Source organism: Spermophilus citellus (genome assembly GCF_964194105.1).
Source record: "Spermophilus citellus genome assembly, chromosome: 2".
Lineage (NCBI taxonomy): Eukaryota > Metazoa > Chordata > Mammalia > Rodentia > Sciuridae > Spermophilus > Spermophilus citellus.
In genome coordinates, this window is record NC_138183.1 from 168,141,515 (window position 1) to 168,166,182 (window position 24,668).

Consider the following 24,668-nt stretch of genomic DNA (forward strand, 5'->3'; position numbering starts at 1 on the left):
TACAGAATTTGAGCCAAGTAGAAAATATTTGAACGTTATATTTCCCTACTAAATTGTTTCCTATATATAGTGTTCTCAGATTACCTCAGTACTATTTAAATAAAACATTTATTAACCAATTCATTCAAATCTCAGAGCTGTTGAGTACTTACAGATAAGTTTCCATAAGCCAATAAATTTCAAGTGGAGTATTTTATTGCTGGGTAAAGTGACCAGGAAATAGAATAAAATCATAACTCCATGTGTTGAGAAATAAAAAAAGAAAGCTCTTAAATTAAGAATAAACAACTTCAGAAAGATCTAGGCTAGTTTTTCAAGGAAAATGTCTTTTTAGTGGCCAAGAAGTTTTCGTTTTCTTTTTTATACTTCATCCCTCTTTCATCCATCCACCCATTCCACACACCTGTATCAATCACAGGGCTAGACCCTCAGGGTTTTCCTCTCTGAGCTTTGATTCTTGATGTATTGGCAAAGTAAAACTTTCTAAATTTGCACTTCCCACCCCTTTGCTCACCCATCCATTTCATTGTATACCTGTTCACTGGAAGCAAAGATACCTTAGGTTTTCATACACTAACTTTCTTCAATCCAGTTATAATGTGCTTCTAACGTTTTTGTGGCTGGCCACATGTATGTCTCAAGTAGTACCTTCTTGGGGAAGCCTCTTACAACCACATAATCTGAAGTAGTCAGCCACCAGTTGACAAAACATCAACCTGTCTTATTTTCATTGTGCCCTTGTTTCTGATATTTTCTTATGTGCTTCTTTAATATCTCTATCTCCCCCCCACCATGAAATCTCTATGAGCACAGACAGGTGTCTTCATTGTTTCTGAATCCTAGAACAGTGCTGGGCATACAGTTGGTTTTCATTAAATATTAGTGAATAAATGAATGGATTCCGAATTGATTGACCCTGTTTTTCACTACTATGGACACTGATTCATTCATAATGAGAACTTCTCACATATATGCAGATTATGGGAATTTTAAGTGATGACTTAAAACGGTTTTGAAATATGAGAAACAGCTGTCCGAGAATTCCATCATTCACAGTGATGGAAGGATTCTTCTCCCAAGGATGTAAGAAAAATGCTTTTCCTATTTTTGTTGGTTTGCTCAGAAACTGGGAACATCTGGCGTTGAGAATATAGAGTTGTTCATTTTAGAGTAGAGTCTTAGTAACTTCGGGGATTGGGAGTAGGAGCGAAAATGCCCTAAGAAAATGAAGGCAATATGGAGGAAGGGGAGACTCCATGCCCCTTTTATAAAACTGGTCCTTTGTTTCTAAATCGAGTATTACTTTAGGGGAAGCTTCCTAGAAAGTCCTCAGTCGGTGTTGTTACTAAATAAGCAGACTCTGGCAGCAGTACCCCCTCCCCCAGAGCGCTTGTCTGGCTCCGCCTAGTTTAGGTTTATTCAGACCCTGGAAGTTGTGGTTGCAGGACCGGCTTTGACTGCTTTCTAGAACGTCCTTCTGATCCCTTTAAAGGTGGGGATCATGACGGATGATGCGGGGGAAGAAGGCGGGAGCCGAGGGCTGGAGACTCGCGGTTGACATAGTAACTTCAGCTTGGTTTCTCTTGCTCTCGGTTCTCAGGCTCCGTAGCCACCCTCGGCCCCTCCTGTGCACTCTGTCCCGGAGCCCTGCCCGCCTCCCAGTGAGGTCCGCTCAGCCAGAAGAGCTCAGTTCAAGGTCCCCTTTGCGCCCCCCTCACCAGTGACTTCTTCTCCTCGCGGAGCCCAGACTGCTAGGCGTTTGCATCCTCTGCCTCATCCTTGTCCCTTAGGCATCGGTTTGTCCCGGACCAGTTCGGCAGTTAAAGGGGCCTCAAGGTACCAGGTTCCTGTTGGAACTGCGGACCCCTCCTCCAGGAACAGGGCCCAGGCCCGTGGAGCGTTCTTGCCATGAACCAGAACCCTGCCTTCGTGCCCCGGCGGGGCGGCTCTCCTTCGGCGGCTGCCGGAGCCGGCGCGCGGCGCAACGAAAGCCAGGACTATCTGCTCATGGACTCGGAACTGGGAGATGATGACTGCCCGCAGCTCCCGCTGCCTCCCTACGGCTACTACCCCTGCTTGTAAGTGCGGGTAGCCAGGCGGGGCGGGCTCGGGGTGCACCGCCGGAGGCTGTATGCTCAAAGGGGTGTAAGAGCCAGGTCCGCGCGCGCGCTGGAACTCGCGTGTGTGCCTCTAAGGATTGGTGACTGTAGCTCCGCGCGAGCCAGGTCTGGGACCTCAGCGAGTAGAGTGGTAAAGGCGGCCCTGGGTTTGGTCTTGGTGAGCACGTAGGGGTCTGTTTGCCCAGAAGATGATACCGCAGAGTGCCAACCGCATTACAGGTGATCAGGTAGCTGGTCAATTTCTTCATCGTGGGTAACTTTGCGCCCCCAACAGATTCAGTATTGCTGCGCAACAGGCATGATTGAATAGGGGGCTGATTCAACTGTGCGGGGGGGCGGCGGCCGTGACAGTCTATGTGGGAGAAGTGACTAAACTCTAAGGGTCTTTGGAGCTGACTTGATGTGTGCAGGGGAACTCCAGAACCCCAGCGCAGGCGCTCTTCCAAGTTGTGCGTCCCAGCCCTTCTGGCGGTGCACACATCTTTGGGGCAATCATCCAGCCAGAAAGTTCGGAAGTGTGAGTGTAAAGGGTAGACCTGCCTTTTAGCCCCTAGACATCCTCCTGTCCATTCTGGGCGTTGGGGTTAAGCCAGGGAAATAGAACCAATCGGGCTTTTGCATTGGCGGTGCGAAGCTTTTACCAAGGGCGTCAGAGGAGATGAGTCTGTTAAGAGTGCGGATCCAGAGACCCCCCCCCCCCCCAAATGTAGGAGGGAGGACGTTCGGGTCCTTTATAGTGGCCTCTGAGTAACTGCAAACCTTTAAGTATCTGAACTTTGGGGAGGGAGGGGTTGTGGGCGGGCAGACAAGAAAAGTCCTCACTTTCCCACAGGCTGTGGACTGACCAAGCATGCAGCTGGCAGACAGCGTTTCTGCCTCTTTGCCCCTTTGATGTATTGGTTAGGTCAATTTCCTGACCTGTCACATCCATCCGCAAGCTGTTTCCCGAGAAAAGCGGTTCTCATACATTTGAATCAAATGGGGTATAATTTCTCCTTTTTCCAAGTGTACAGGTTGCAGAATCACATTGGTTATACAGACACGTATATACATACAGCAATACTAGTGTCTATTTTATTCTGCTGCCCTTCTTATCCCAAGATCATTGTATTGTCATGAGCAACTAATAAAAATAAATAAATAAATGAATAAATGAAAAAAAAGAGAATACATATTCAAAGTATATAGAGAACTTGAAAGAATCATTATCTTTTTCACTTTATATTCAATCTCCCTTTTTCTCAGAATTTAAACTTAGTTAATATTTTAATATCTATTCATCCAAATAAATAAACAGTATTCATACACACAAAAAAAAAGAAAGAAAAAGAAAAAGGAAAAGAAAGAAAAGCGGTTCTCATCTCTGTAAACAGCTCTAGGTTGAAGGGACCTTTCAGCCCGATGGTCTCTTGGCAGACCCTCGCGGTGGATGGGCACACCTTTCAGCGCTGGTCAGTGCTGCCAGAGTCAAAGCCAGCTGTGAGTCCCTTGTGCAGTAGGAACTGAACCTCTAATTTTTCTCCAAGATGAAAGAAAATAGTTGAAACTGGTACCATTCATCCATGTGCTGTACAGTTGTAAGCGTTTACTACAATTTATCCTTTTTTTCCTTTTTAAAAAGATAAAAGTCACATAAAATTCACCCATTTTAAATAGTACAGTTCAGTTTTGTTTAATTCATCCCATTAAGTTTGGGAATCATCACCAATATATAATTCCAGAACATTTTCATCATCCCCAAAACAAAATTTATACTTGGTGTTAAATTAGAAAATATTTCTAAACTCATCATATAGAATTTTTGAACCTTAATGGACATAAGAATTACCTGAAGATTTTGTTTAAATGCAGATTCTGAATCTCTGCATCAGAAATTGTGCCTTTCTAACAGTTGTTCAGGTGACATCAGGCTGATATCCATGGACTACATTCTAAACGGCAAGAAGATACATACCAAGAAATAAAAATAGAAAAACAAATCTTGTATATTAGGAATGCAGCTCTTTTTTTTTGCTTTGAAAATATATATCTAAAACATAGATGGACTTTTAAAATTGGGTTTAAATTGAGTTCTACTAGGCCTCAGTGTTGTATACTTGGTAACATTACTTGTTGGGTTAACTCAGTGACTTAACACTGTTGGTCGGTCCTTCCTTCCTTCCTTCCTTCCTTCCTTCCTTCCTTCCTTCCTTCCTTCCTTCCTTCCTTCCTTCTTTCCTTCCTTCCTGTTTTTTCTTCTTTCATGAAAAGTAGATTATCTCATGAACAGAACCTTTTCTTTTTTATTTTATAATCTCTATTGTCACTTGTTTCTGTGTCTGTGGGAAAGAATGATTTGATTTTAAAAACTTGTGGTTGTGGGTCAGCGGTGAGACTATATAATTAATTCCAAGTTGTCCTGAAAACTTTCCCCAATGATTTCTTCAAATGTGGCTTACTGCTTAATTGAAATATATATATGATTGTCTACCATTTCTCTCCTTTAGTTCAGGAATCCCACACTATCCTTAAAAGAATAGAACTGATAGAGACTGATAGAGGGATGAACTGAAATATTTTAAAGTGCTTCAATTCAACTCATGGTACTCTCTGTGTCATGTTTAATGTACTATAATACATTTAAGTGTGAACCATGTTCCAGAATTAGAACTCGGTGTTATCTGAATCTATTATTACCCAAAGTTTCTATAGATACCTTTCATCAACTGTTTTCTTCGATCAGGATTTTATTTTATTTTTCAGGTGAATAATCAAGTAACTAAAAACTTTTAACCAATAGACTACAATCTATGATGCATGAGAAAAAGTTAAAGAAAATTCCTTTCTTCTGGTAAAACGTATAAATAAACTCTCCCATATGTATTTAGCTTGTGATTTAAGCAATTGTGCATATTATTTGTAATAGTGGCAATCACTAGTGTACTTTAGATACAGTATGACTGTTTTCTCAAGTCATGGAGATTTTCCCTTAGAAGATTCAAATCATTGTAAACTGTCATTTCTGTGGCATAAATACTGTGACTCTTGTTAAAATATTGTTTCACAGTTCACTTCTGTAGGAAGATTTTAACATTTTTGGAATTTTTCTACTGAAAATTGTAGTAAATTGTCTTGTTTGAAAGTAATTACATATTCTCAGGTCTGAATAGGATAAAATAACATTTTGAAATGATGCTTAGAAGAAGAATTTCTCATGTTATTTTATTCCAACTTTCAGTTAGAAGTATACTCTATTATAATCAATTTTTAAATGATGATTAGCAGGAAAGGTTCAAGTCCTGCTAAAGTCCCAGGAGGTATATCAAAGTTCCTTTATTTAAAATTTTAAAAATATATCTCTATACTATTACTTCTGAACATGATAAAAAATCTCAGACATATCCACTAAGGACTTCTAAAAGAAGACGAAATGAAACATTCCGACTGAACTTTTACTTGGGAAGAACTAATTGATTAATTTTGAAAAATTAAGCAGTAAATTAAAGGTCTGGCAATATAGTAGACTAAGATAATTAAAAAAACTTGTGATTATAAACACCAAGAAATACTAGTGTTTCTGGATAAAATATTTTAAATGATTTAAAAACTTTGCTTAATTTTCAAAAACTAAAGGGAATACCATGAGTACCATGTGCAGGAACAAAACAGTTAAAATCCAGAGTATAGATTGTGAAGTGATGCTGTGGCCAGTCTGGGAAGTAAGAGGCCTCAGTGACTAAGGTACTTGGAGTCTTATATCCATATGAGACAAAAAAAAAAAAAAAAAAAAAAGGTAAGGCCTTGTTTTCAAATGGAGCAGAGAGCTGGTACTGAGATGCTTGCATAAAACTAGAATAGTATTCTAGTGAAGAGTTAGGCTAGAAAATTATGCCCACCAGCACAGAGTGAGATCAAGAAACTACTAGTAAGAAGAAAAAAAATTTTCCCTGGAGAATTTTGTTTTAGGGTTTATATGCACATGCAGTGTGAAGTTTTATTCTATTTCATTTTTAACTAGACCTAGAAAACCTCAAACTAAAACTACCCTTGGGACTCCTAGAAGAGTAAAACACAAATCATGATGAAAGAATCGTCCCAACCATGTAGATGACTTAGAATTTTCATGAATAAAACAAGCCCTGATAAAGATATATTCACTGTAATCAATGATGAAACACAAGGAATCAATCCACAGAGAGTCAGTGGACAATACAATCCATGTGTGTCAACTTAAGGTGTAACATCATTGTTGGATCCTTAGCGACTTGAGATAATGTAACAACATGAAAGGGAATATAAAATAAATATGTATAAAAGTGCTGACAATATAAAAAAATATAAAACCCTAAGAAAAAGAGTTTCCTTAAAAAATAGACAAAGAGAACATTTATAAATGAAAAATATAATTCTTAAAGTAGGGAAAAACAATAGAAGGATTAAAATGCAGATTAGACATAGCATAACTGATGATAATGTGAAAAATGCAGAGACATACTAAAGAAATTGAAGATATAAACATTGTTAAGAGTCATAAAATTGGAAGTAGGGGTTCCAAAAGAAGAATGGGGGAAATGTATCGTTTGAATAGATAATGGATGATTTTCTAGAAATGATAAATTCTCATGTTCATAAAGTACAACAATATTAGTATATACATAAAAAGAAACCATTTAAACATATCATTTAAATTTCAGAACATCCAACAAAGATGAAAGGAAATATTAAAAATTAACCAAAACACAGGGACTTGGAGGAGTGAGTTTTAAAATTTAAAATATTTAAAATGGAAATACACTCATATGTATTTTGATATACAGGTTATATCATGCGTAGCTTTCAAGAACTATGGTTTTTCTTTTGCATAAAAGTATTATTTATTGATGTAGAATTGTATGCAAAATCAGTGTTTCAGGCTGATAGGGTTGCTTTAAATGTGGATGTGGACAAACAACTTTACAGGGTCACATCACTGAATCACAGTCTTAAGAGAAACCCAGAACCTAATTCAATCCTCTATTTCACATAACGAAAACAAACAGTTTTTTTAAAATATGTCATGGATCTTTTAAAATTTTTATTGACTTCAGGGGGCTTTTGGATAACCTGAAATCCATTTATAGATCTTTGGACCCAGATTTCAAAGTTCTCATTTAGAAGAGATACAGTAACCTAATATTAGAAACCACCGATGAGTAAAATTCACAAAACACAGCCTTCTTTATTCCAAGCAAAATAAACTCAGTCTTGAACACATTTATGTATTAAGTAAGGGAATGAAAAATTCAAACTGTAGGCTAAATTTTTTTTCTGACATTAATTGCTGAGAGAGTACACTGTTCTCTTAAGAAAGTTTAAGATTGAAGTTTGAGTATGGCCTCAGACCTATGAATCATATTAAATTATTTTATACTTTTTATCTCTCTTACTTTTTTTGGTAATTATGTTTTATAAAACATCTGTTTCACATTTTGTTTGTTTGCATATCTAGCCCCATCCCAATAAAATGTAAACCTCCAGAGGTGGAGGTGTCCTTCATCCCCTGTACTTACCAAACATAGCAAAGAGAAGGTTTCAGTTGATTTGTTCCTCAGCAAAGATATGTTACTCCTTCTCAATATTTGTTCTAATAAGGAATAAAGTGGTGTTAGCTTCTTTAAAAGAGTAACATCTGGTTCCTCTCAGGTGAAAGGAAGATTGTCTACACAGAAAGATATACTCTTATATTCCAGCTGCCAGTCACTACAATTTGCTTTCTTCTGGGGAATCTCACTACTTACTATTGCCACCAACATGCCACCTTTTAGCACTGTAGTTCTGGGCTCATTCCTTGAAGTCTCCCATGCACTCCTAAGATGAACCTGTACCTTCTTCACCAGGACTGCTACCTATGCAGGGGGAAAGGAAGTAGATGGGAAAAACTCATGGCTGGCTATATCTGCTCTTCTATCTCATTTTGGAGTCTTGAAGCCTCTTAAAAAGAACTGATGCTGGCCTATCCCCATTCCTGCCTCACCTCCTCAGACCATCCTCAGTGGATTTGTCCCTCCATAACACTAATGCAGATAAAGGAGAAGTACCTTTTCCCCTTTTGTCTTCAATGTGAGATCTGACTTTCAAACTCTATTTCTTTCTTTAGGGTCTCCTTCTTTCCTTTGTGTTCATTCATCAAAGCAAAGACACCACTTAACCATAGACGTGTGGTTTTACTTGCTGACCCTGAAGGTATAGTTACATCAGAGCATGACAGCCCAGCAGCAGTATAGAGGATTTTCAAATAAAACAAAGTGCTCATTTTCTTACAAGATATAGTCATCAAATGATAAAATCAATCAAAAAATCATAATACCATGATTTTAATACATATCTAGTAGTTTAGAATTCAATGAAAGTCTCAATATCCATTATGTCCTTTGAAATAATTTATATAACCCTAAAGTCAAGACCTGGCCTTTGGCCCAGATAAATGTGGCATCTATCACTGGAAAAATACAATTCTCAAAATTAAAAAACTCAATGGATGAATTAAAATTCACATTATGCATAGGAAAATTGATAATACCTAAAACTCAGACACTTAAAATTAGAAAATGTAAACATTACTTGAAGGTTAAAGGTTTGCATTTTGGAAGCTGATTCCCAGGAGAAAAACAAATGTAAAAATTGCCTTTGATAAAAATGCTTTGATTTCTATTCTTCATTTAGGAATCAATGTCTCCCCCAGCCACTTGGATTAATGGTGGTTCTCTTATAATTGACTCTCTTGGAGGTCTGTGTTCTACATAATAGAAATCATTTCATTTAGGAATCAACATCTCCCCCAGCCACTTGGATTAATGGTGGTTCTCTTATAATTGACTCTTTTGGAGGTCTGTGCTCTACATGATAGAAACCACACATTTTATTTCTATACCTTCCCTGACTTGAAGCAATCATGTCCACTGGAAACAAATGATGGCATGACACATATTTTTAGGGTGCCAACATTGTAGGTTGTCGAGTGATTGCCAGATGTGCTTAAATGCTCACATTTATTCTGTAGCAGAATGTTTGTTTATCTCTAAGAAGACATTGCATAATTTTTTTCTTTAGACAGCTATGTTCCCTGAGTTATAAGAAGTAACTTCATAAGGCAATTCATCTTTTAGAGAGCAAAAATCATAAAAGGAAAACATTTTCTTGAGTCCATTCTTCTTTTCCTCCCTTTCATAAAAAATGCTAAACGTAATTGGATCCAGTTGGATAAAATTACCACTTGTGATTGCTCTTTGTTTTAGAATCTTCTGCTAGCTTTCAGTGTATGAAGAAATGCTCATCTATATGCCAAATTTCAATTAAACTTTGGCATCTAAAATTTGGTATGCTGCTCAAGACTCTTTAAGACATTGGGATTGACTGAATCACATTCCTTACAGAATGCCCTGTGGAGCAGCATATTAAAATCAGTGTTACAGATACCCAAATAACTGGCATGGTTATAGCATAACTGTTCTCTACCAATTCAGCTAACACAGCTCCAACAAAGCAGAGAAATAATGTTAGCTAGAATTGTACACAGTTAAGTTGCTGTTTCTGCAGAGAACGAATCTAAAATATTTACATGTATTCAGGGCAACTAACATTTTTTGAATATCCACTCTGTAGCTGTCCTTTTCTAGTTGTCATACAAACATAATTTGCTCTTGAGAGCAGCCACTTTCCTATTTTGTAATGTCCACTTTATAAATAACAGTGTTAAAATTTATAGATGTTAGGCAACATGCAGGTTACATAGCTGGTAAATTGTTGTCAAGTTGGAAAAATCATCTCAATGCAGACTGTTAGGCATACACAGGGGCCTGGAAGTTTGTACAGGATCCCCTACCCTCTCAGCATTCCATATGATCGTGCTGTTACCAGGCACTGCTAGATACCGGTGGGTTGTGCTCTTAGAAAGTAACAATTATTCCTTCCTCCTCTCTCTTCCCCCAGATATTTGGGAAACCACCCATTGGCCCTGATACACTGTTCTGAGGTCCCTATGCTGTGCTCACTATGTCTGCATTATACTCTGGGTGGGGGGAGGATACCAGAAAAAAAGTTATGAATAGCAGTACTGGCAGTGTTTAATCTTGTCTTTTATTGAAAGCTTAAACATCTTTGAAGGTTATTCTACTTCTTTCATTAGCTCATTAATCTGTTTATTCATATAGCTCTGTTGGCTTTATATGATTATGTTCAGTAATAACAGAAATAGATTTGTTGGGGGCTTCTATGTTTTAGGCCTTCTCTAAGTACTTTATAGATATTCATTCATTTAATCCTTATTAAAAAACCTATGAGATATGTAGTTTTATACCCTAATTTTTCTGACAAGCAATAAAAAAGTCACAGAAATAGCAGGGTAACTTGTCTGTCAATGTTACACAGCTAGTAGTTGGCAAAAATGGAAAGGAACAAAAGATTCTGTTTCATCATTTATCTCAATAAACAGTGAAAGAAGGGTTTGAAAAATTGCCGGGTTTTGTCACCAAAAAACAATTATGACAGGCTGGGCTTGTAGCTCAGTGGAAGAGTGCTTGCCTAGTATTTGTAAGGCACTGGGTTTGATTCTTAGCATCATATATAAATAAATAAAATAAAGGTCCATTGACAATTAAAAAATATTTTAAAAAATCCCTCACCAAAACAATAATGAGTATCCTAAACATTTTACCAAAGATCCACAAACTGATCATGGCTCTTTAAAGATTATCAAAACCGGGCTGGGGATGTGGCTCAAGCGGTAGCGCGCTCGCCTGGGATGCGTGCGGCCCGGGTTCGATCCTCAGCACCACATACCAACAAAGATGTTGTGTCTGCCGAGAACTAAAAAAATAAATATTAAAAAATTAAAAAAAAAAGATTATCAAAACCAAAGCTTTCTTTTACTCTTCATTTCTGTCATGTGGATGAGAGTGCTTCTATGCTATAATGCAGGTCGTATTAGAGAAACGGACTCAAAAGAAGGTTTCATTGTAATATTTGCATAGTTTTAAAAAGAACTTTGCTTGGTATTGCATTCTAAAACACTCAGGGTCACTCCAGGGTCACATATAAAACTGGGCCATGCAAAATAACCACAGAAGAGACAGAGATACATTTTTCTTTGAGGGTGCTGTGACTGCTCCTCTGACCTTAAGGATCCACACAAAGAGAGAGGGAACATGTGCTGACCCCTTTTATTGAGGAGAAGCCATTCAAATGAGGCAAGGGGTCAGGTTTCAAGGGGCTGAGTCTAGCTTCATGATGTCTGCTGTAAGCAGGTTGACTGACATCTAGGAAGGTCACACCCAAAGTCAAAGCAAGAGAAGGGGACACACAAAGGGCGTTTCCATGGAACATTCTATCCCAAACAGAGCAAGGGGGTATATCACATAGGAACAGGTGAGCATAGTTCGACCCCTGGGGCTGCAGGAAGGCATGCCCATGCATGAAGACACATTTGGCTGCATTTTTACTACTCTCAAGATCGGGGCTACCGTCTACAGCCACTTAAAAGTAGCCAGATCATCGAGGATGCCGACAGTGCCTCAAACCCATCAGGAGAGAAAAACGATGGTCACATGACATGGCAGCCTCCCACAGTGTGGTATTTATCTGGAGGTGTATATTGCTAGATATACCTGGTTAGTCATATTGCCGTTGATGCCTGTTCATGGCAGGGTTCATGTTCCAGGGACAAGAGCTCTGGTTTCCAGCACAGGGAGAGTTGTCCTGACATGTGGATCAGCTCAGATCCCTCACACAAAACCAAAAAGAATATTTTTCATGGGAATAGCTAGCAAAATTATCTTGAGAGAATTATAATAAGAATTGAAGATGGCAAGATTTCTAAAGTTGGCTTATTTAATCCTTATAAAAAATCTATGAGATATGTACTTTTATACCTTAATTTTACTGACAAGAAATAAAAAAAAACCCACAGAAATAGCAGGGTAAGTTGTCTCTCAATGTTATACAATGTTGAACTTACCGGTAAAACTCATTTTTGTTATTACTATGTTAACCTTCTTGGAACAGAATTTTGGACTGAGTAAATTGGACGGTGGCAGGGGTTGCTTAAGAAAAGCTGATATTTGGGTGGTGCTAGAGTTCCCATATTTACCTAGAGGAATAGTTTGTGCAGTATCCCTTTCCTTGGAGAGGTATTCAGGGCCAGACACTATTCCGTTATTTCATCCTGAAGGATTCATTAATTTATTTTCAACAAACATTTGCTTAGGTTCCTTTAATGTACTAGGCACTATGTTTGAAAACTATGAACACATTACTTCATCAAATCTAAGTTTTGATTAGTTGTAAATTGCCGCAGTCTGGCTGGGCACAATTCAGGAGCCACTTGTCAAAAGAAACTAACTTTATTTTTAGAACTACACACGCCAAACAAAACAGCTCCTCAGGAAAAAACCCTCAGAGCCCAACTGCCACCACCGGCTTCCCACAAGCCTCTCTCCCCAACACCAGCCTCCACCTCCCACAATCCTCCTGCTCTTGAGGCCGATTGGCTGGGTCACGTGGGCGGAGCCAAAGAAGTCCCCCAATGAGCAGCTCCGTGGTCTGAAAGGGCAGGGAAACAGCCCAATGAGCATCACCACAGAGGAGTCAATCAGCTAGATGTTGCTGGGGCCGCTGTGAGCCAATCATCAGCTGGCAGTCTGAAGGGTGGGGAAACAGCCCAATGAACATCACCGCAGAGGAGCCAATCAGCTAGATGTTGCTGGGGCCGCTGTGAGCCAATCATCAGCCGGCAGCTGGAAGTTTGCTGGGGCCCCTTTGGCTGTGGCTCTCAACATCTCCCCCTCTCTGTTTAAACAACAAGCATGTGGCTTAGGGACCGTGCCTGCCTTAGGTTGTCCAATACTACATATGGTCCTTACCCATCATCGGATGAGCTGACCTCAGGGTGTCAGCCTCCTGTCTTAAGTTGGTACCATTGCAATTGGATCTTACCCGTCACTGACTACCGGTCCAGTATACAGCCACACCTGTGGAGAGGTCTTTGTACCAGCGGGGGGGTGAGGTTCTTTGCCTCACCTCTGTTGGCCCCCAAATTTTAGCTGAACGATCATGACAAGCAGAAGGGAGGAAGATACACCAAGCCAATTGACGGCTCCTTTTGGAAAATTTGTACCACCAATGACATCATCAGCAAAAATACCCCAACACTACCACAAGTCGCTGCACCAACAGATAGTTCACAATGCATACAAGTGAATTCACAATGCATACAAGTGACACATAGTCTAGGCAAGTTCTGCAAGCAGTTCAGTGATGGCTATTGCAGAAGCTGTAGATTGGTTTTATCTTTGTCTTCACCAGCACTGGGATGAAGATAGGAATTCTGGTAATAATGGCTAAAGAAAAAATTACGTAACATTCCAGAAGGTACTAAAAGAAAACAATTTTCTTAACAATTTACATTATCTTGAAGAGAATTATTAAATATAATGAAAAGGAAAGGTGAAAGTAAACAAACTGATCTGTTAACCTCCTTTTTTGTTTACATATTAAAACAATCCTCTACAGTTGTTTACCCAATTTAAATTAAACCATTTAAATCACATGAATAAAAAAAAATATTTGGATCCATTTTTTCATGAGCGCTCATCATATATGATATATGGACATATGTACATTCAAACATATAACACAAAACATAAGTGTGCACACATAGTATAATACATACAACACATAACATAATAGTAAAGGCCTTATAACTTTTTACAGGTGAAATCTCCATTGCAATGTTTAAAAACTCTAAAGTCAAAAAAAAAAAAATAGAACTGATCAGCAAAATATTAACCTAGGTCTGTATGAGCTTAAAAAATAAAATAGAACTTCATGATATGGGAAAGGGCAATAATAAAATAGATATTTTAAAAAGCATCCTGGTTCTGGTGCAGATGTAAGAATAGCTAAATTGGAGTTTTGGATATCAGCTGTTATGGATTTGAGCCAAATCATCTTCTTTTTGGTCTGTAGAAATCGCTTTAGTTCATCTCTCTGGAATCCAAATCAGCTGCTGTTCTCCCTGTGGAAACACACAAACAGGCCCCCGACTCCAGACAATCACTGGGTCTGGACTTTAGTTAATCTCTCCGGAATCCAAATCGGCTGCTGTTCTTCCTTTGGAAACACACAAACATACCCCCGACTCCAGACAATTACTGGGTCAGGACCTTTCCATTGTCCTGTTAGAATATCTTTCCAAAGTACCTTGGGCTTATGTACATTTTTTGGACACATATGCCTTTCTGCAGCACTAAGTCCTGATGAATCCAAATTTAAAAAGTTTAGAGTAAAACGCGTTATTTTAAGTTTATCTTTGGGGAATATATACCCCTTCCCAATTCCGTCTTTTTGCTTTAATAAGTACATTTTAATAGTTTGATGAGCTCTTTCAGCTATGCCTTGTCCCTGTGGATTGTATGCGATTCCTGTTGTATGAGTAATGCCAAATGTTGAACAAAATTGTTTAAAAGAGGTAGAAGTATAACCAGGGGCATTATCTGTTTTTAACTGTTTTGAAACACCTACAGTGGCAAAATTTTGTAAGCAATGAGCTATAACATCTTTAGTTTTTTCTCCGGCATGAAAGGAGCCCATCAAAAATCCAGAAGAAGTATCAACTGTAACATGCAAATATTTTAATTTTCCAAATTCTGGCAAGTGTGTGACGTCCATCTGCCAAATATGGTTAGGTATCAATCCTCTAGGATTGACTCCAAGATTAACTTGTGGTAAAAAGGTCACACAATTTTGACATTGTTTTATTATTTGTCTAGCTTGTTCCTTAGTTATTTTAAAACGCTTTTGTAAAGTATTAGCATTGACATGGAACCTTTTATGAAAATTTATAGCTTCTTCTAGTGTAGAGAAAATATGTATGTCATGTGTAGTTTTATCTGCTAAATCATTGCCCAAACTAAGGGCTCCAGGCAATCCTGTATGTGCCCTGATATGTCCTATAAAGAATGGATCTTTTCTGTCCCAGATTAGACTTTGTATAGTGGAAAACAAAGAGAAAACAGTAGAAGAAGGGGAAATCCTACCAGCATCTTCAAGGGATACTATAGCATTAACTATATACTGACTATCGGAAAATAAATTAAATACAGAATCTTTAAACATCTCAAAAGCTTGTAATACTGCATTAAGCTCTACCTTTTGAGCTGATTGTTTGGGTACTAAAAATGTAAAATTTGATCAGGTGTAACTATCGCTGCTGTACCATTATTTGACCCATCAGTGAATATATTTGGAGCATTCATAATAGGTGTTTTTCTTGTCATTTTTGAAAAAATTACAGGATGCAATGACCAAAAAGACAATAAAGGATTAGATGGTAAGTGGTTATCAAATGAAACATTAGATTTGCACATGATTATTGCCCAAGTATTTAACTCATTAGCTAATTCATCAATTTGATTCATAGTATATGGAGTAATAATTTTATTGGGAGAAATTCCAAACACTCCCTTTGCTGCTTTTATTCCTTTGAGTATTAATTGTCCTACAGCCTCAGGATACCCAGTAAGAATAGTGTTAGGAGAATAAGATAAATGTATCCATAATAATGGTCCTACTTGCCAAAATACTCCTGTAGGAATATTTTTTGTTGGTAGTACAATAAATAATAAAGGCAAACTTATATCAATTCTATCCAAATGCATATTTTCCATATATGTTTCAATGATTTTTAATGCCTTTCTTGCTTCAGGTGTTAACATTCGGGGTGAATTTGGATCTGATGGACCTTTTAGGATATCAAATAAAGGTCCCAACTCTCCTGTTGGTATACCTAGATAAGGCCTTATCCAATTTATGTCTCCTAATAACTTTTGAAAGTCGTTAAGTGATTTGAGTTGATCTACTCGTATTTGAATTTTTGGTGGACGGACCATGGTTGAGGATAATAGAACTCCTAAATAATTAATTGGAAAATTTAATTGTACTTTATCTATTGCTATCTCTAGATTATAATTTTTTAATAAGTTTATAAGTGTGGCATAACATTCTAGCAATGTGTTTTTAACTTTGTGTGCTAATAATACATCATCCATATAGTGAAATATTTGTAGTTCAGGATTTTGATTTCTAAGTGGCTGGATTACTTTGTTAACATAAATTTGACACATAGTTGGGCTGTTAGCCATCCCTTGAGGGAGTACTTTCCATTTATATCTCTGATCAGGACCTTCATGATTCAGTGCACGGATAGTAAATGCAAAACGTGGACTATCCTCAGGATGAATTGGAATTGAAAAATAACAATCTTTAATATCTATAACTAAAACATACCAAGTTTTTGGCAAAGCAGACAATTGAGGAATCCCCGATTGAGCAGGTCCCATAATAACCATCTCATTATTAATGGCTCTTAAATCTTGCAATAATCTCCATTTACCAGATTTCTTTTTGATGACAAAAATGGGAGTATTATGGGGAGATACAGAAGGTTGTATATGTCCTTCCGCTAATTGTTGTTTGACCAGATCATGGGCTGCTTGTATCTTTTCTTTAGTCAGGGGCCACTGAGGAACCCATACTGGTCTTTCTGATTTCCATGTAATTTTTATTGTCTCAGTGGCCCTTTGTGAAAATCCAACCCATGTCTGTCTGTTCCTTGATCTATTTGTATTGGTGCTGCTATACCTTGTTCTTGTTTTTCTAATCTTTTTCCTTTCCTAAAACCTTGTCTAGCCATAATAGTGGGTGCATTTTGATTGATGTTATTTGTTAATGTCAAACCTAATTGATCTAGGACATCTCGTCCCCATAAATTTACGGGAAGATGATCCAATACATATGGCTGTATAGTTCCTTCACATCCTTCAGGATCCTTCCAATCTAATACCATTGCACTTCTATGGGGATTAGTCGCCACTCCTAGGCCTCGAAGCGTTTGAGTGGCTTGTTGTAATGGCCAAAGTTTTGGCCATTCTTGTTGAGATATGATGCTAAGGTCTGCACCTGTATCCAGTAGCCCATTAAATTCATGTCCTTGAATATTTAGTTTTAGCATGGGGTGAGAATCTAAATTTAAAGAAAGCATATCCCAATCTACACCTGTGGAGCCTAATCCCTTGGAACCTCTTTCTACAGCACGACTGGAAAATTTATCATGTAGGTTTGGTATTATTAGTAACTGTGCTATTCTATCTCCTGGTGAAATTACTGATATACCCTTTGGAGAACTGGCTATAATTTTTATTTCACCTTCATAATCGGGATCAATTACCCCAGGACTTATCATAAGTCCTTTTAGAGTAGAAGAGCTGCGTCCCAATAATAAGCCTACTGTTCCTTTGGGAAGAGGTCCTTTCACCCCTGTGGAAATGATTTGAACTCCCATCTCTGGAGTTAGTACTGATCTGGCGGAGGCACAGATGTCCAACCCTGCACTCCCTCTGGTTTGTCTGATGAGGGATCTGATGGACAATGTGTCCTGGGCACTACCCTGATGGGGTTGCTGGGTTCCTCCAGTGCTCTGTATATTTTTGGTTTTGGGCCCCGGAGCATTGGGCCCCCCTGTCCATTTTTTGGCAATGGAGCCCGATGCCTTTCTCCATGATATCGTGGATAAACACTTGGTCCTTGTTTGTTTTTTGATAATGGAGTACCCTCTATGGTGGTTTGAGAATGGCATTCATTAGCCCAATGTAATGGAGTACCCTCTATGGTGGTTTGAGTACGGCACTCATTAGCCCAATGTCTCCCTCTATGGCATCGTGGGTAAATACCCGGTATTCTACTCCTTTGATACCTAGTTTTGTTAAACCCTCCTCCTATGGGGCAATTCCTTTTAAAATGTCCTGTTTGTTCACAATTGTAGCATGTTCTTGGCCTGGCATCTAAAGCCTGTTTTACTGCAGCTGCCATGACTTGCTCTTGTTCATTAATGTCTCTACATAATTTAATATATGTTTTTAAATCTTCATGTTTCCATGGTCTAATGATATCTCTGCACCAACGATTCGCTTGGTCATAAGCCAGTTGTTTTATTAATGGCATTGCTTGTTTTGTATTCCCAAAAACTCTGGTAGCTGTTTGAATAAGCCTATCTACAAATTCAGCGTAAGGTTCATTAGCTCCTTGTATTACCTTAGATAATTGACCTTGTAAACCTCCATGTCTTTGTAAAGTCTTCCATGCCCTAATCGCCTCTACAGCAATTTGTGAGTATACGCCAGGATCATATGCAATTTATTGCTGCTGATCCTCATAAGGTCCCTTTCCTAACAACATATCTAGATTTCTCTGAGGATAACCAGCTGCTGCATTTCGCCTAGCCGTCTCCTTGCAAAATTCCTCATTGGCAACCTTCCATAACAGGTATTGACCTCCATTTAGCACAGCTTTACACATATTAGCCCAATCTGCTGGCGTCATGTTAAAGTTGTTAATGGATTCGACCAAGCTTACAGTGAAGGGTGCTTGAGGACCATAGGTTGTTACAGCCTCTTTTAGCTGCTTCACTGTTTTGAAATTTAAACCATGGTAAATTCGCTGCCCTCCTACCTCAAATACAGGGCATGTTAATACTTGAGATCCTGTCTCAGGATCCCAACTATCAACTGCGGGGGTTGGGAGCCTCCTAGCATATGGAGGTGGTGCTGTTGATTGGACACTTATGCCCTCTGGTGATAGAATGGTGTTAGTAGCAGTCTCCTGTAGAGGTGGTGCTGTTGGTTGGACACTTACGCCCTCTGATAGAAAGGTGTTAGTAGCAGTCTCCTGTTGTAACTTTTCCCCTGATGGCTTTTTCTGCTTTACACTTTCTTCCTCTGTCTGACTAGTTCGAGAGGCCTTCTCTTTTACTTGAATCTTTTTCTCTGTCTGACTAACTTGAGAGACCTTCTCTTTTACTTGAATCTTTTCCTCTGTCTGACTAACTTGAGAGACCTTCTCTTTTACTTGAATCAATATGTCTTCTCCTTCCTCTACCATTGTCTGAACTGAAGGCTTTGGACTAAGCAAACCAGATACCAACGCCCACAATGTCAATGTGCCAACTGGCAGAGTTCCTGGGCTTTTCTTTTCTATTCTTTTTAAATCTGCACCATGATGGTCCCACTGTGATATATTTAACAACTCCTCCTTAAAAAGCCATGGGCTACATTTTTGTATTGTATCAATGTATGCCCTGTTCTTGATTTTACTGAGATGCGTCCTTCCTCTAACAATTTACTTAACAGTCTTTCAGTTTGTTTTTTACTAATTTCTGATCCCGTATTTCTACTATAATACAACCCAACAAGATGACGCCAAACAAAACCGAGACAGAATGAAATAAAAAGGGAACAATAAAAATTCATTATAGCCTTTCTATCCTCCTGACATGTGCATCCGTCCTTTCTCCCTATCTGTTCCTCAGACGCAAATAGTTTTTCCTCAGATGTGAGCGGTTTTTCTTCCGTCTCACTCATCTCCAGGGACAGGCAACTTAAAACAAAAATGAAGCAAAACAAAAGAGGAATCTTAGAATGGCTACCCATCCTCTCACCCTGCCCTCAGGGGCGAGCAGTTTACTTACCCTCAGTCGCTCCCCATGCGAGCCACCAAATGCTGCAGTCTGGCTGGGCACAATTCAGGAGCCACTTGTCAAAAGAAACTAACTTTATTTTTAGAAATACACAGGCCAAACAAAACAGCTCCTCATGAAAAAACCCTCAGAGCCCAACTGCCACCACCGGCTTCCCACAAGCCTCTCACCACAACACAAGCTTCACCCCCTTCCTATATCCTCCTGCTCTTGAGGCCGATTGGCTGGGTCGCATGGGCGGAGCCAAAGAAGTCTCCCAATGAGCAGCTCCGTGGTCTGAAAGGGCAGGGAAACAGCCCAATGAGCATCACTGCAGAGGAGTCAATCAGCTAGATGTTGCTGGGGCCGCTGTGAGCCAATCATCAGCTGGCAGTCTGAAGGGCGGGAAAACAGCCCAATGAATATCACCGCAGAGGAGCCAATCAGCTAGATGTTGCTGGGGCTGCTGTGAGCCAATCATCAGCTGGCAGCTGGAAGTTTGCTGGCAGCTGGAAGTTTGCTGGGGCCCCTTTGGCTGTGGCTCTCAACAGTAAATAGCCATCATGATATTTTAATTACCTTCAAGAAACAAGCACATACACACACACACAAGAAGAAAGAGAAAACTTGGGGGGTTATTATCCATTCAACTATATTTAAGGTTATTATTTTATGTCTCTTTATATTAAATTATATATAGATCTGGGTCATATATGTGTATTTAGACATATATACATATAATACTCCTAAACATATAAAAAGAAAATATAAACAAAATAAATTCGTTACAGTATTACTCAACTCCTCTACATTCAAAGGTGTTCTCTTTTGAATCATTTTTCATCTTGGAATCTTCACTGCCCATGTTTTCCCACACACTGTGGGAAAAACGGACACTGGTGATGATGTATTCCTCTGTGACAAAGGAAACACTGGTGATGATGAATTTCTTTCCCTCCTCCTCCTCCTCCTCCTCCTCCTCCTCCTCCTCCCTTTTGTATTAGGGATTGAACCCAGAGGACTTAACCCTGAGCCCTTTTTTTTTTTTTTGTATTTTATTTAAAGACAGGGTCTCACTGAGTTGCATAGGGATTTGCTAAGTTACTGAGGTTGGCTTTGAACTTGTGTTCTTCCTATCTCAGCATCTGGAGTCACTGGGATTACAGGTGTGCACCACCACATCCAGTTGGTGGTGATATATTTCTTTAAAGAATTCAAAGAGCCCATAATAGACCAAAACCTTTTTTTTTTTTTTTTTTTTTTGGTGCTAGGCAATTAAACTGACTTTACAAGTATATAGAGCTAGCTTATTCTAACAGTTCCAGAATGCTTCGAAACAAATCCAATTCACCATTGTTTCTTATGTACTCCCTGCCGTCCCCAACACACACATACATACTCACACATGTAGTTTTTTCTTATGCTTCAACGCAATGCTTCACTACTATTTCCAGTTTTTATTTTCAAGCCACTGTCATCTATTCTGAAACTGTGGATGCCATTTTCTTTAATCTTTGTAAATGTACCCATTATAAAAACTATATCATGGTAATGATTTGACAGCTGACTGACAAGGATTACAAGGAGGCTTAGATGATAAAACATATTGTCTTCCTAGAAAGTTAAAATAGAAAAATATGTGGCTTAGAATCAATGAAATGTGATGTTCAGTGTGCTAGAGCTAGGGTAAGTGACAGAGAAGAGGAGACATGAAAGATTGTAAGGCAAATGCCATCCTTTATGGTCTATCCAGAATTTAAGAGGCTTGGGCTTTATTCTCTAGCTGACATGAAATCATAGATAACGCCATTTCAGTCCCTAGCTTTATTTACTCTAACTTGTTTGATTTTTAAAAGATATTTTTAGTTGTAGATGGACAAAGTACCTTTATTTTATTTATCTATGTGGTGCCGAAGATAAAACCCAGTACCTCATGTGGAAGAGGCAACCGCTCTACCGCTGAGCTACAACCCCAGCCCAAGCTTGTTTGATTCTTACAGGAAAACTGAGTGGTAGGTAAATTGCTTCCACTTGTAAATGTGGAAACAGAAATTCAGAAAGGTAAAATAACTTGCTGAAGAATCAATGGTTCTCAAATGTTCTGAGTCAGTATTTGACTGTTTTGTTGATTGTTTTTGACCCTTAAGGTTTTATTCTTCTTTCCCTTTGTTCTTGTACCTCTCGCAAAGACTTTGTACACTCCCCAGTATGAGTACTCTAGATAAAGAACTGTCAACCTAGGCAAGGGTTTCTCAAAGTCCATGTTCCAACAGCACCTGGGAATTTGTTAGAAAATCCAAATTATTGAGTCCCACCCGGACCTACTGAATCAGAAACTCCAAGGAATTCATGTAGCATATAGTTCAGAGTAAACTTCACTCAGTACTTCAATAGCTGCCTGACTCAAGTATTCCATTCCTTGAGTCTTTATTGTTCTTATTGCTTAAATGGCAGAAGTATTCTCTGTCTCCTCCATATTTGGTAGGAAGCCCTTAATATGTGACTAGTGCAACACAGCAACTGAATCTAGAGCATTATTTTATTTTATAAATTAAAGTTCTTACATGTGGCTATAGGTTACCAAATGGGACTGTACCACTCTAGCCCCTTTACATGGATGAGTTTTTCAGATCTCTGGCAGAGGGAACACTAATAAAGGACATATTATATGCCAGGTACTATCCTAAGCATTTTACACATATGAGATTCATTTATTATTTGTTATCTACACTTTACAGATTAGAAACTGAAAGCTCAGATTTATCTAGTAACTTTTTAAAAGTCACATAGTTGATTGGCAGAGCTAAGATTCAAGACCAACTAGTTTGACTCCAAAATATATATTTGTAATATTCTTTACTTTCTTAGTTAAGGTCATTTTAATACTTCTAATATCATATTTCAAAGAGGTCAGGTCAGAAACAAGGACAAAAGCCTTTTGTATTTTTGGCTTTAACTGACAGCAGAAGGTGGCTACCTACAGGTAAGTAGGGATCAAGTTATTTATTATTCAAAGTAGGATTTCTGATATTAAGATCTATGAGGCAAAATTTATATCATGTGTTCTAGTGTGCTAGAATTTGGGGTTTCTCAGAATTAGGCATTTTCATAGAATGTAATAAGTAAAAAGAAAAGAGAACAGAAGAAGGATTTTGAAACATGCAATTTGCAAAGGGATTTACCCTGGAAATATTCTGGGATGAAGGATGAAGTCATATGCTTTTTGAATTTATGGACTGCCCCAAATTCATGTACTAAATATATAGCTACTCATTCAAATTATTACAAGACCTCTTGAAATTGTGTGATTTCCCTTAGCATCCTCTTTGCATTTTTTTCTTTCTTCAGTTGCAATCTTTATTTTTAAATCCTTTGTTATTTTTTTTTTTAAATTTCAGTGCTGGGGTTTAATTCCAGGGTCTTGTGTATGCTAGGCAAGGACTCTGCTGACAAACTACATTCTTAGTGCTTTCTATTTTATTTTTGAGACAGTGTCTTGTTAAATAGCCCAGGTTGACCTCAAACTTGTGATTTTCCTGCTTCAGCCTTCTGAGTAGCTGGAATTATAAATGTGTGTCACCATGCCCGGATCATTATGTCTCTTTCTCTTTACTTCTGTAACTTGTTTTATCTATTTCAAGGAAGATTAGAGGAAAAAGAGAAGTCAGAATTAAGAGCAACCATAAATCAAGGCAGGTCTGAATTTTTAGGATCATAGGATATAATTTACCAAAGGTTTACTGGCCACCCACCCCATCTTTTTGTAATGGGCTTTTGTGAAGTGTGCTCCAGACAATTGATTAACAGGAATTAAAGATCCAAACTTTTTAAAATTTACTTTTAAAAAACATTTTATGTATATTCTTTAATATCTCTATATTTATACACAAACATGAATTAATGTGTATGTATAAATATATATAAGTAAAGTAATATGTATTTATTTTCTGTATGCTCTTTTGTATATTTGTATTTATACCTCATATATACATATGTGTATTTTAAAATGGGAGCATATTTTGTCTACTTGTGGTGCAATTGGTTTTCTTTCCTTTTTTAACATTATAAAGTTTAGGAAATTTATGTTTATCCTTAGAACCCTCTTGAGTTAGTCATCTTTATGTCTCTGTGGCCAAATACCTGAAAAAAAATCAACTTAGAGGAGGAAAGATTTATTTCTCCACATGGTTTCAGAGGTTTTAGGCATGGTCACTCAGTTCCATTGATTATCGGCAGAGCGTCATGACAGGGAGCACATTGTGGAACAAAGCTGCTCACCTTATGGTGGCCAGGAAGGAGAAAGAAAGAAAGAAAGGAAGAAGCTGGGGACAAGAGATCCTCTTCTGGGGCATGCCTCCCTTACCTACTTCCTCCAACTGGGTCCCACCTTCAAGTTTCCACCACTTCCCCTAATGCCACCATCTAGGGAGAAGTCTTCAATACATTTCAGATTCTATCTATAATACCTCTGATATTGACATGACTTCTCATGTGTTTCCTGAGTAGAAGAGGGAGTAGTGGGACTTGTTCATAACCCAGCTGATACCATCTACATCATGCCAAGGGAGATTTCCTCCCTTTAGAGATCTGCAAGATCACATGCAGAGTAGAAGGATAAAAAGCATGAGAACTCTGTTCTCAAATGCAATCAAGAGTCTGCATAAAATTTTAAATAAAAAGAATTGATATGGAGCTCATGTATACAAAACAAGTGCTCATCCCAATCTAAATAAAAAACTATTTCTCATGAACTTTATTCTTTACTTTTAGCTTGTAGTATATTAGAAAAAAGCAGATCAGAAGAGGGAGACAGTACTTAAGACTTAATTTTCATTGCTGTCAACTTATCTAGTAGCTTTATATAAAAAGATGATTACTCAAATAGAATATTATTAGTATAGATGGCAAAGTCCCATAACCCTTAAACACACTTATAGCATTGATATTTTATTGGCAGTTTGGTATAAGGATTGATAATAATAACAGTACTCTTGAGTCATCAAAAGAAAATTCATCATTGCAAAGAT

General features: G+C 38.3%; 1 protein-coding gene across 1 annotated transcript in view; it reads left to right on the plus strand.

Moving 5' to 3' along the window:
• The first annotated feature begins 1,453 nt into the window (after positions 1-1,453).
• Positions 1,454-24,668, plus strand: part of TRPC6 (transient receptor potential cation channel subfamily C member 6) — a 122,251-nt gene continuing 99,036 nt past the window's right edge. Inside the window, exon 1 of the mRNA XM_081262358.1 lies at positions 1,454-2,078. Within this exon, the coding sequence (XP_081118484.1) occupies positions 1,909-2,078 (170 nt within the window). The 5' untranslated portion in view covers positions 1,454-1,908. The remainder of the gene's footprint in view (positions 2,079-24,668) is intronic.